At 44.1% G+C, this 12,149-nt stretch overlaps 1 protein-coding gene across 1 annotated transcript in view; it reads left to right on the plus strand.

The window, feature by feature from the left end:
- The first annotated feature begins 1,085 nt into the window (after window positions 1-1,085).
- LOC138605202 (protein kinase C-binding protein NELL1-like) overlaps window positions 1,086-12,149 on the plus strand; it is a 317,647-nt gene continuing 306,583 nt past the window's right edge. Inside the window, exons 1-2 of the mRNA XM_069677358.1 lie at window positions 1,086-1,172; window positions 1,671-1,799. Of these exons, the coding sequence (XP_069533459.1) occupies window positions 1,124-1,172; window positions 1,671-1,799 (178 nt within the window). The 5' untranslated portion in view covers window positions 1,086-1,123. The remainder of the gene's footprint in view (window positions 1,173-1,670; window positions 1,800-12,149) is intronic.

Below are 12,149 nucleotides of genomic sequence, written 5' to 3' on the forward strand. Positions count from 1 at the left end.
CTCCTTCCCTCCCATTTTCCCCTGCTGCTCTTCAACCTGTAATTTTATATAATGCGTTTTGTCCCCCTTCAAGATGTTTCAGTTGTGGATCAGTGGGTAGGCTTACAGAGTGCTGCTATTGTTTACAGACTAATTTGAGACGGGGGAATAGTAGCCTGCCTCCTGAAGCAGGCATGACACCAATCCCAGGTGTAGAACACACACACACACACACACACACACACACACACACACACACAAACACACACTGTATAATCACTAGGCGCCGCTGGTGCCTCTCCGTCACTAGTTTGTGTTGATGCAGGTAACCCGGACAACCTGACAATGTACACAAATTAGAGGCAGGCAGGGAAAGGGTATGATTAATGGTTCTCAATAAGGACAGGCCCCAGAGGAGAGAGGACTGGGGCAGCAGTGCTTATAAATCCCAGAGATTCTGCGAGGCACGGAGGAGGTGGGAGGAGGAGAGGTCGATTCAGGAAATGGAGAATGTGATGGGGGATGTTTTACAAAGCAGAGAGGAGACGCACGGCTCCTTTTATGTGTTTGTGTTGTTATAAAAGGTTCTCATACAGAGCAAACACTTGATTCAGCAGGCTACAGTGCTTCACACGCTTAATAAAATGTGTTCCTCTTTGTGAGCGGCGGTGTTGTTAATTTGTCCCGCGAGACAAGAAATTCTTTGAAAAGCGCGAGCAGCCTACCTATCTATTACAGAGACTTCCCATATACCCTCCACTCACAGACTTCCTTTGAAAAGCCTTTTCTCACCTCCGAAACTAGAAGTTTCTCTGGTCTGCACGCGGGGGGAACTTTGCAGATTGAGGGTTGAAATTATTCTCTTACTTTCCGCCTGTAGTCGGAAATAAGTCGCTCGAATAAACGCAGACGTTTGTCACTGCTGATATCATGCAGCGAACATTAGGACGCATTCAAACACTATAAACGGCTGATGATTTGAAGTGAGGGAACCCCCTGTCTTGTGTTGTGGATCGTTCCTCCTTTCCTCCACATTCAGGCGAGGTGAGAGCGGCGCACATCGCCAGACGGACCAGAGCGGGTTAGTGTGGATACGCAGCGGAGCGCACGACTGAGGACTCTGTACAGCGCAACTCCAACGCAAATGGATATTTACGTGGCTTTGTTATCCCTTTTCTTTTTTACCAAACCAGGTAAGTACAAGCAGTGCGGCACCGTTTGATCGCAATGAGGAATTTTGTTGCAAGTGTCACGCGCTTCTTAACGGATTTTACGCTCCTCAGTTCGCACCTTGCGCGCAAGCTTGTCAGATTTTCTTGTAGTTACTCTGGACTGCAGCGTGTTGTTTGTTTTAACAACATGCAGTTTGCAGAGTTAATATTTGAAAACATCCAGGATGCAGATAAGGTAAAAGAGATGTCACCTTTTTTTTTTTTACCTTAACGCGCGCGCTCAGTGCACCTACAGCCCGTGGAGAACACAGGTGTGGGCAGCGGTCAGATACGGTGCATTTTAGTGGGCAGCTCCCCGCGTTAAAATAGAAAAAAAATGCGTGACTTTTTACACAACCAGCCATTTTAAGCAGTGAAACACGCATTAGCAGCATTTTTAATGAATTAGAGCTTCAGTTGAACCCTGCAGGTTTAATCCTTTCAGCGTGACATCATCTAACCTTCATTTCTCTTGCACAGCTTTGGCTTTCGGATCAGATCAAGACTACCAGATTGATATCATCAATGAACTTGACTTGGCAAATGCCACCTATGGAATTACCCAAGTGGCTGGGCTTCACAACAGCAGCAAAGCCTTCCTGTTCCGAGGTAACGCACGCACTCACGCTGATCATTTCAATCCACACTGTCCACTGCTCAAGTTCAGAAATGTCTTTGTCTTCTGTTTCATGGCTGCTTTCACGCACATACACACACACACGCGCACGCACGCTCTTTGTTTCATTAATAAGTGCGAGCTAATGCCACGCAGCGCCACACCTTTTGGTGCCACAGTATTAGCCGGGATGCTGAGACGGAAACACTCCGGGGAGCATCCTCTCCATAATTACTCCACATTTAATTTGTCCCGGGCAGCAGATGCTCAGACTCCGGCCGGACACACACGAGTGCGCTGCCTGTGTGTGAAGGAATTTTACAACACTTTCACTGTTTCCAATGACATCTAGTGTTGTGTACTCCTAAAAAAAAGGCTGGTTAGTGTTTATCAGGTGTATTGCAGTGTGAGGACCTTGAAGGGCACGCAGCATGTGGCTGGGATGTTTCAAGGAAAGAGAAAGTGTTTCAGTCATAACAGGAAGATAACAGTGATAAACTACTGACAGAAGCTGGAGCGTGTTTTGAGATGTGCTACCGGGTCAGCAGATAACTTTGCTTTTCTTACTTCGTCTTCTCTGAAAAGGACTCAGCGGTAGAAAGAGGAAAGAGTGAGATACAGTTAGAGAAGAGAGAGACTTAGTTGCTAGTTTGTGTTCTTCTTGCTTGACTGAAGCAGGAAAAACTGAAATTATCTTATTTAGTGCTGAAACCAATGGTTTCCTTTCCAGGTGCATTAGTCAGTGGATTATTATTACAATCAATCAGTTAATCGTTCAGCATATAAAATGTCACAAAGTTGCAGAAAATGCTCATCACAAATTCTCAGAGATCAAACTGTCAAACTAAATGTTCAATGCCTCAAACTTTATGTAAAATGACAAAAAGCAGAAAAAGCAGAGTCGCTCTTCTCTCAACGGAAGGTTCGATTCCTGACTGCAGTGTCCTGAGCAAGACGCTGAACCCCGAATTGCTCCCGGTGGCAGAGCCATCGGTGTATGAATGGGCATAGATCTGATTGGAGATTGGCACTTAGGCCTTTGCTGTGAATGTGTGTATGAATGTGTGAATGTGACATGTCGTGTAAAAGCAGCTTTGAGTGGTCACGAGTCTAGAAAAGCGCTATATAACTGCAGCCCATTTGCCATTTAATGAATTTTCAAAATGTCATGGAAACAAATTTCCTTTTGATCAATGAATTGTCGCAGCTCTTATTTAAAACATTCTTTTACTAATTAAGCTGTTTAAGGTCATTTTTAAAAGCTCAGTACTCAAGTGCAATATGCAGAGAGTCGTATTTAAATCCCATTGGAGAGTTCTTTGGTCCCATGACGGATCAAGTCTGTTCCAACCTGGACGGAAACGCAAAGTTTTGGTGTCTTTTTTTACTTTTCTGGCAAGAAAATATTCAAACTCGAAGATACTGGCACAAACACCAACAGCCTGAATCCCAAATAAGCAGCACTGGGTGTTGAGACTCATATCGGAAGAGTAGAGCAGTTTTGTGTGTAAGTGTGTGTGTGTGTGTGTTTTATTTTTTAGAGTGCTTGGCTCTGTGTGCCACTGGCTCTGTATGAATGAAGGCAGGGCAGATTGGGCAACTCTGCCGAGGTGAAGCTGTCCAAGATTCAAGGCTGGAGGCCATAAGGGATACACAACCTCGCTTTTTTTGTACTTCACACACACACACACACACACACACACACACACACACACACACACACACACACACACACACACACAGAAACACAATCCTACTCCAAGCTGCTCTCCCTAAGGTTTCCAGGCTCCCAGGGTCGAGGTGCAGCAGCCAGATAGTGTGGGAAGCAGGAGGCGAATCCAGCAGGGAGAACTGGACCTGTGAGTGTTGGAGCGGATGCTTGTGATGTGACCCATTTAACGCATTGCCCCCCCCTTGTGCTGCTTTCATGGCCCTGTAACCCAGATGGCTCCACAGAGCCACTGCTGCCAAAGTTTCCGAAACCTGCAGGATCTTTTAAAAAGTGGAGATGTCGGTGTTCTGATAAGTGACAGCAGCAAACAGTCCATGATTAGCTGTCTAGTACAAGCTGTGCACGGAGCCTCTGCGGCTGATTGGGTCAGTGATTATTCAAGATGATTTATGTATGGTGTTCGCAATCATGTTGTGCCCTGAGCCTGATATCATATTTCATCTGTTTGATTGCATAAATTGTGCAGGAACATATTGTAATGCTGCTGAAATGGCTGGAAAAAAGCACAATGTGCTGTTCCAATTAGTGTCGACAGCACCAAGAGAGGAAGAGACGGCTCTGGCAGCATGTTTGGCTGGACACTGGGACCAGTCTTCCCAGTCTCCAGCTCAGACAGGGATTTACAAACAACAGATGGTTTGCATTAGAAAACAGATTTCAGCATCTCTTCTCTCACATATTCAACGGTAGAATGCACCAGTGCACTTAATGAAGACAGAATACAGCCTCGAATCAAAGGTCCTTATCTGGGTGGCATCCAGTCTTGAAGAGAGAAAAATGCTTATAATCCTTCACAAAGGAGCAGATTGGAACATAGCTCAGCTAATAACGAACATATCCGCATATTTGTAATAGTGTGTACTGGGATTCCTGACATTGTAGGAATTCCTGAGATGTATCGAATAAAGTTACATCAGTGTAGGAGGGGGCTGACCTCCTTTCTCATCCTACATCGGAACCCAGATTGACAGCCTCATTCCTCAGACCCCCCCGGACGCCCCAGTGTTGATTTAGATTGAAAATTCTTCTCATGGTGGTTATCAGCTTGTATTTTGGTAACCCCCTGTGGATGTGTGGTGGATCTGTTGGTCTGCTTGCACTTCAAACACACACACCACTTTCCTCATTTGATTACGGAAGGTGCTCAGCTCACGTAAAGACATGGATGACATTTAAGGAAACACCTGGACAAAATGAAAACTCACTCAACTCTAATCTACAAGAAAAGTACATGGTGTACTGACAGTGCAGTCTGTGTATCACCTGGCTGTAAACATGCACACTTCACACGCTACCGTCACAGATAATGCCCCTTGGATAACTGAGGCAGGCACTTGGGTATGTGAGGTGGCTTTTTAGCGTGTGCATTATCACAATCGGTGGCACCTCATCCTGGTGATGGTGAACAATGGTAGCTGCATAAGTTGACCATTTGCAGAATGTGTGGCTGCACCTGCATCGCACGTTCAGGGCAAGTTTGTGTGTGTCACAGGCAGTATAAGACCTAGAGCTTTAGATTTGAAAAGTTACGGATACAGTAACAGAGTCGGCAAGGATCCATTACGTGTAAAAAGTCAGACATGTTATTTTTAGTGTAAAAGTTGCAGGCAGAGGGTTGAAGCGTGGTTAGCCCTGTTAGCAGAAAAAATACTTTTAAAGTACCCAAATTCAAATTCTCCGACTCCTTGGCAGAGACCCCTCATACATGCATTCATCACCTCCCGCCTGGACTGCTGCAGTGGAGTCCTGTCCGGGGTTCCCAGCAAAGCCCTGGATAGGCTCCAGTATGTCCAAAACTTAGCCTCCAGGGTTCTCACCCGCACCAAGCCCTGGCAGCACATCACTGGCACCCTCATCCACCTCCACTTGCTCCCTGTCAAGTCCTGCATCACCTATAAAATCCTCCTCACCAAGTCTCTCCATTCCCTTGCCCCCCCAGTACCCAAAGGACCACCTCCATCCCTATACCCCATCCCGGGAGTCTGTGGTCCTGCTCTCCATCCCTCACTCTCGCCTCTGAAACGTTGGGGACCGAGTCTTCGGTGTTGCGGCCCCCCACCCTCTGGAACTCTCTGCCTGCAGAGATCCGCAACGCCCGCCTCCCTATCTGCATCTTCAGAAACACCCTCAAAACCCGTCTGTTCACCACGGCCTTTGGACTATAATTCACCACCTTCCTTCTGTTTTCAGTGCTAGTTTTATTTATCTCTTTCTGCCTTATTTGTTTGCTTGTTTTGTTCTGTTCATTATTAATATCTGCACATATTTTTTCTAATATCATGAAGCTCTAATCACCATAACCCCTTTAGCCTTCGGGGGATTCACTTGGTTCCTTATACTAAGACCTGACTGTGCTCCTCAGTCCCGCTGTGTCCAAATCACCTTCAGTCTATTTTGGTCAGGTAGGGCCCCATTGTGATTCTGCTAGATGCGAGTCTGTGCGTCAGTCTGTCTAACGACTGAGTAGATCCTAGCAGGCATCATGGTTGCAATCAGCTGTGATCATGAGGTTCGTCATGAGTTTTTTTTTTTTAAACTCAAGACCAGGAGTGTGAAATGTGAATTGAGTGAAGTGCTAATTCCTCTTTAACTGTTGGTTAATTGGTGCCACATCAGGCTGCTGCCAGTTTTGATATTCGTCTCTCGATTTGGAAATGTTCTGGTCGACCTCATTTTGAATATTTTTCTAATTATCCTCTGGTCTGTTTGAAAACACTCCTTGAATTCCAATTCTGATTGTGAAAATTCAGTAAGCGTATCATAGTTGTGCAGGTGTTTCATGGGTCAGTTTCCCAGCAACTTATGGGACGCATAGATGAAAGTTTGACGGTATTATTTGGGCAACCACAATCTTTGATCCCATCAGCTACAGTCTGACAATGATGTAGCCTGTACAGATTGTACATTTATATGTACAATCTGTAAATAGAGATTAGGGCAACCAAGACTGCCGCACTACTTGAGTCTAAGGCCCAATCACAATCTCCACCCTAAAGCCGAAGCACCGAACACTCACAGAATTAATGGCGTCAGGCGTGAGCGTTCGAGAACTGCATAAAAATGAGGAATGGGACACACTATCATGGCATCACACGTTGCCTGGAAACCAGACGGGCCGTTAAATCTAATAAGTAAAAAAGCTGACCTGCAGCACGTATTTGTGTGTCTGACAGTGTTTACATATTTTGAGATAAGATCAGCTTTATTTAACAAACTATCAGAAGTCAGAAAGGCATTAATGTTAATCATTTGCGAATATTTAATTGTTGTCCCTTACAGATAAATATATTTGCGGTTCCCGTCACAGTCCATGCTCGCATTGTTTACATGTATTATTTTGTTTGTTCAGACTTTATTGATCCTACTTCACTGTAGGAACATTTGTTTACATTTAGTGTGGGGCTGGACAATCACGTTTGCATACGTCACCAAGTTCGCTATGAACCCTGGGTAAGTCCCACAGGAAAGTCTGCAGATATGCGTACTCACAGAAAGTCTGCATCAGAGCCCTCTCACACTTGCTGATCTGACAGTGGGACAGCACTAGGCACTCACGCACTTACCGGGAATGCGCCTCAAAGTCCGTGAGTCCGTGAGTGTGGAGATTGGGCCTAAGATGTCCTAAAATGACCGCTGTTCAAAGGATAAACTCCTTTTGATTTAGGTAACAACATGACCTTTCCCTTAATGCCACACTCAGGAAAAACTTTCTCATTTTCTTCCAGTGCTGTATAAAGATAAATATCTAAGAAAAGCAAAGGTCGGTTTGATTTCTGGTGTATCATCGGCAGCCTCACGGGACTGCTAGCATGGCATCAGACTTGTGGTGACACTGATGGAACACTTGATGGCTGATTGGTGAGGCTACGTCACATGACCTCAGTTTCCAAGTGTTTCTTCTGATTTGTTTTGTATTGCTGTGTAATGTGAGATTAGCCTTTAACATTCCCACTATTTGAAAACCTAATTTTCCCAATTAGAGCCAAAACGACCTTTAAGTCTCTTATTCCTGCTACGACTTACTGCTTATTTAAATTATCTGAACACATTTTAACATCCTGAAAAAAAGAGACTTCCAAAGCTGCACACGAGGAGACTCCCTCTCCTATCTGTGAACCTGTCAGGTCAGCATATAGATCCCTGTCTCCTTCATCGCCTCCCTGACTCAGAATCATTAATGTTAAACAGTTAAATGGTAAATGCAGCCTTGATCCTGATATCCCTGAAATCTATAGGCACGCCTCCTATCAGCCTTTTAGCCCAATTATTCCAAACATAAAAGAACTCTGCAGTCTGGTTTCACTCCTACAATGGTCCCTAATTAAAGTTTAATCGACCCTCCTGTCGATTCCATTCAAAACTTTCTTTCTCATTTTTAAGCAGGAATCGATTCTGAGACACTTCACCACTGTCCAAAAGATCTATGGCTCATTTACAGTGCAGTTCTTGGTCCATCTTTTGTTTAGATGTGTATTTGTTTTCACCTTTGTAAATAATTGGCACAATGTGGTTATGCATCGCGTGCATCAAGATGTGTCCAAGACATCAAAGAGGAGCTTAATTGCTGAAGGAACTGTCTAAAATGTCTCAACATCAGCTGCAGACGTCTTTTGTAGTCAGTCCCTTAGATGCAGCGTAAGGGCCCTCTCTTGTTCTGACAGTTGGCACAGATGTTTAACAACCATACAGGACTACCAGAAAAATGAATAAACCAAGAGCAGTGGAGGATGGACCAGAATGCAATGCAGCAACGACAAATCCAGCAAGTTTTGACGGAAAAGACAACTTTTAGTTGACTTGTAGATTCTGGCACTTTAATTTCTATCATCTTTTCACCTTTATGGACAGGCGGCTTTATTTTGTCAGTAAGCCGCCCGCCCGTCCATCCGTCCGTTATCTATGCCACATATCCTGTTAAGGGTCGCAGAGGGGCTGGAGCCTATCCCAGCTGTCATTGAGCAAAAAGCGGGGTACACCCTGGACTGGTCGCCTGTCAATCACATGACTGAAGCACAGAGGACGACAAAATTTCGGGCTCACAATTAATGTCTTTTTTTCAACTTAGAAACCCAACTTAGGAACCCACACCTGCACGGGGAGAACATGCAAACTCCACACAGAAAGGCACACTTTGTCCGAACCAGGATTCCAATCAGGAACTTTCTCGTTGTGAGCCGACAGAGCTAAACACTGCCCCAGTGTTGATACCTAATCTCTGATGTCGAGAAAGGATAGTTGAGTATTTTGTCAATGTTGTTATTTTGTTTGTCTTGTGACACCATACTCTTATACGGTATATTGGTGCGGCTGTGGCTTAGTGGTAGTCGGCCGTCTGTCAATCAGAAGGTTGGTGGTTCGATCCTCAGCTCCCTCAGTCTACATGTCGAAGTGTCTTTGGGCAAGACTGGACCCCAAATTGCTCCCGGTGGCATCGCCAATGGGTATGAATGTGATGACTGCACTTTATGTAGCAGCCTCTGCCATCCGTGTATGAATGTGTGTGAATGTGACATATAGTGTAAAAGCAGCTTTGAGTGGGCGCAAAGACTAGAAAAGCGCAACACAAGTACCATTTACCATATATCCATTTATTATAAAGCTGCAGCCAGGAGAACCTCACAAATGTACATGTTATCTGTACCATTGGTGTACTCAGAGGGTAGGGGAGGCGATCGCCCTCTCTGGTGCCCCCATGTGCGAAAAAAAACAGTGCGAAAGTGCCCTCATGGATGCCTCTCTAGCAGATAAAAAATGATAAAGTGCCCTCTCAGGTGCCTTTCCAATGGCAATGATACACGTTGAAAAATGTGTGAGCCTCCGCACACTCTTGTGTGTGAGACAATGAGCTCTCATTGGATGCCTCTGAAGTTGAAAATGTCCCTGTCGTTTCGCATCACAGCTTTCTGTGTGCTGGTACCCCATGGCATATAGCTGGAGCCCTTTTTATTCATTTTGCCCAAACAGCCTGAGTGATCCGTACAAAAACTGAAGTGTAAAAATAAGAAGTTGCTGTTTAACCTGGACTTAAATGTTAACAAGACATGGACTCAAACTCTAGTCTGCTGGGTAAAAGTCCTGTGTATGAAAGACTGACTTTCTTGAGGATGTGTGTGTCCACCCCACAGACTAGTAGACTGGTAACACAGAGGTCATCGCACAGGTCTCTTATGCAGCATCTTTTCTGGACCAGATCAAAAGGTGTGCAGCTGCCTCTTCTGTTGAGTGCTTGTGGAAAAGTATTGGCTGTTAGGAAAAAAAGCATGTATTGTGAAAGCTGAAATCGGTGTGTTATGAACAACAAAATTGGCAAAATCACTCAATTGTCGGAAATTGCTGTCAGAAAAATAAAATGTTTCTCAAACAAGGGGCAAACAGTGCAGCCGGCACTTTGTTAAGAGTGGAAAGCAGACAGTAACCAGCTGCTGTTCCAACACTTTGCCCTCTAAAATCCTGACCAGGACTACAGGAAGTGGACAACTAATGTGATTGAAATTGACTTTCAGTAAACATCACGGCTACAAACGTCAGCAACATCAGGGTGAAAGCCGGCCATGTCCCTTTGTCACTATTTTAGGTGAACTTTATTCTACCAACAGAGCTGCAAAGATGCAAAATAATCAGAGCACAAACTGCAGGAGCATTAGTCAAACAACGTCTTTAAAACATGTAAGTGTGTGCACAATTGGTAGGCTGCCTGTCTCTCAACAATTTCCAAACCCGACACACTCGCTTGAATCCCATTCTTACCCACTGAAAATGTCAAATTGGGTCACAAATTGGAATTAGATTTTTTTTTTTTTAAACAGAATTTCCTGCAAAAATGGGCTCTGTAGTTTTCAGCAAACGTTTTACAGATTGTCAGCTGCTCATTCCTACAAACACCTGTGCTACTGAGCTGTACTGGACTGGGAAAAACAATTGGACCAAGTCTCTCAAATAGACTGTATAAATAATGGACGTGTACCCTGTACAATTATCTTGAACAATACAATTAGCTATTTATAACAAAACCGTTTTTTAACCAGGCTGTAAAAATGTTTACTTCTGCCGTAAAAAAATGGCTTTTTCCCATCTGCTGTCATGTTGTTTATTATTTTCTGGAGCCTCAAGTGGCCACTCGAGGAACTGCAGTTTTTTGCACTTCCACATTGGCTTCATTCTTAAACACCGGAGGTTGCCGCTTGATTAAATGGACTGCACTTATATATCACTTTTCTAGTCTTTGCTTTGCTCTGCTTTTACACTACATGTCACATTTACCCATTCACACACTGATGGCAAAGGCTGCTACCAAAAATGCCCAACGAACCTCCGACCTTCTGATTAAAAGACGACCGACTCCGCCACTGAGCCACAGCTGCACTCATACACTCATACTCATGGTTTAGTTTTTTTTCCAGAACAATCTTTTAGTGTTTTTATTGCACACAACAAATGCTTTAAAAACATCAAAAATCCAACAGCTAAAGTTTTCAGTTTTAAGAGTCAGTCAATTGCACTTCCAGGAATACATAATAAAATATAATACGGAATTGTTTTGTTCCTTCAAAATGTGTTTATTTGTTTCTCTCCCAGACTTTTGACTGGACTTCTGCTAGATTAGATAAACTTCATTGTCTCAGAGGGGACATTGGCCTTGGGCAAAAGGGCAAAAATACAGCTCAGTGGAACTGAACAGCACAGCCCAAATAATCAGGAAGCTTAAGTTACTGTGGGTACTTAACCTTGACAGAAAAAAGCATACAGGTCTTCATTATTAATGAATCAATAAATTTTTTCTTATGTAGCACTAAAATAATAAGCATAGTTATCTCAAGACACTGAACAAAAAGAGCACGTCTAGCTTGTACCCTTTGTTTTATGGGGTGACGCCTGCAAGCTAGTTCAGGCAGACAACTCGAGCTGCACTGATTTAATAATTGATATACGTCACTTCCACATCACGTCATTGCCATCGCTGCCCTGCACCAGTACTGCGCTCTTACTTTCAGCCCCACCACCACCCCAGCATCCACCTGCAGGCTCCGAAAGGGGGGTTTAAGATATTATCTCATCACTCCTCAATTTCTGCGTGTAAAATAAATCAGCAAGGAGTGATGAGGTCAAGCTATGTTCTGCTGCTGCAATACATATTTCAAACTATAACAACGTTAGTTGTCTGACTGAAATCATTTAGAGGGAGACCCACCATGAGCAGCACTTAGCAACATTTGGCAGCAGTGGGAAAAACTTCCTTTTAACAGGCAGAAACCTCGAGCAGAACCAGGCTCATGGTGAACAGACATCTGCCTCGACTGGAAGGGCCGAAAGTGGGATAGAGGGATTCATATTTTCATGGACGCATTTTTGTGTTAGTGACGAGAGGTAGCGATCACACCATCAGGTTAAAAGTAGGCGGGAAGGCTGACCTTACACTACCTGGACATGGAAATGTATTTTTATTCCCTTTTCGAATATTTCCAGTGCAGGTAAAAGTGAAGCCTAATGAAAAAAAAAACATTCATTCCATTAAACTTTGATGAAACCATCATCGGCTTGTTTTGTCAGTCGCTCATTTTGCACCAATCATACAGGAAAGAAGTTTGTCACAGAAAAATAAACACAGACGCTG

Source organism: Semicossyphus pulcher, unplaced genomic scaffold (genome assembly GCF_022749685.1).
Source record: "Semicossyphus pulcher isolate SPU_LCO1_2020_fin unplaced genomic scaffold, fSemPul1.0.p SCAF_1, whole genome shotgun sequence".
In the NCBI taxonomy this organism is placed as follows: Eukaryota; Metazoa; Chordata; class Actinopteri; order Labriformes; family Labridae; genus Semicossyphus; species Semicossyphus pulcher.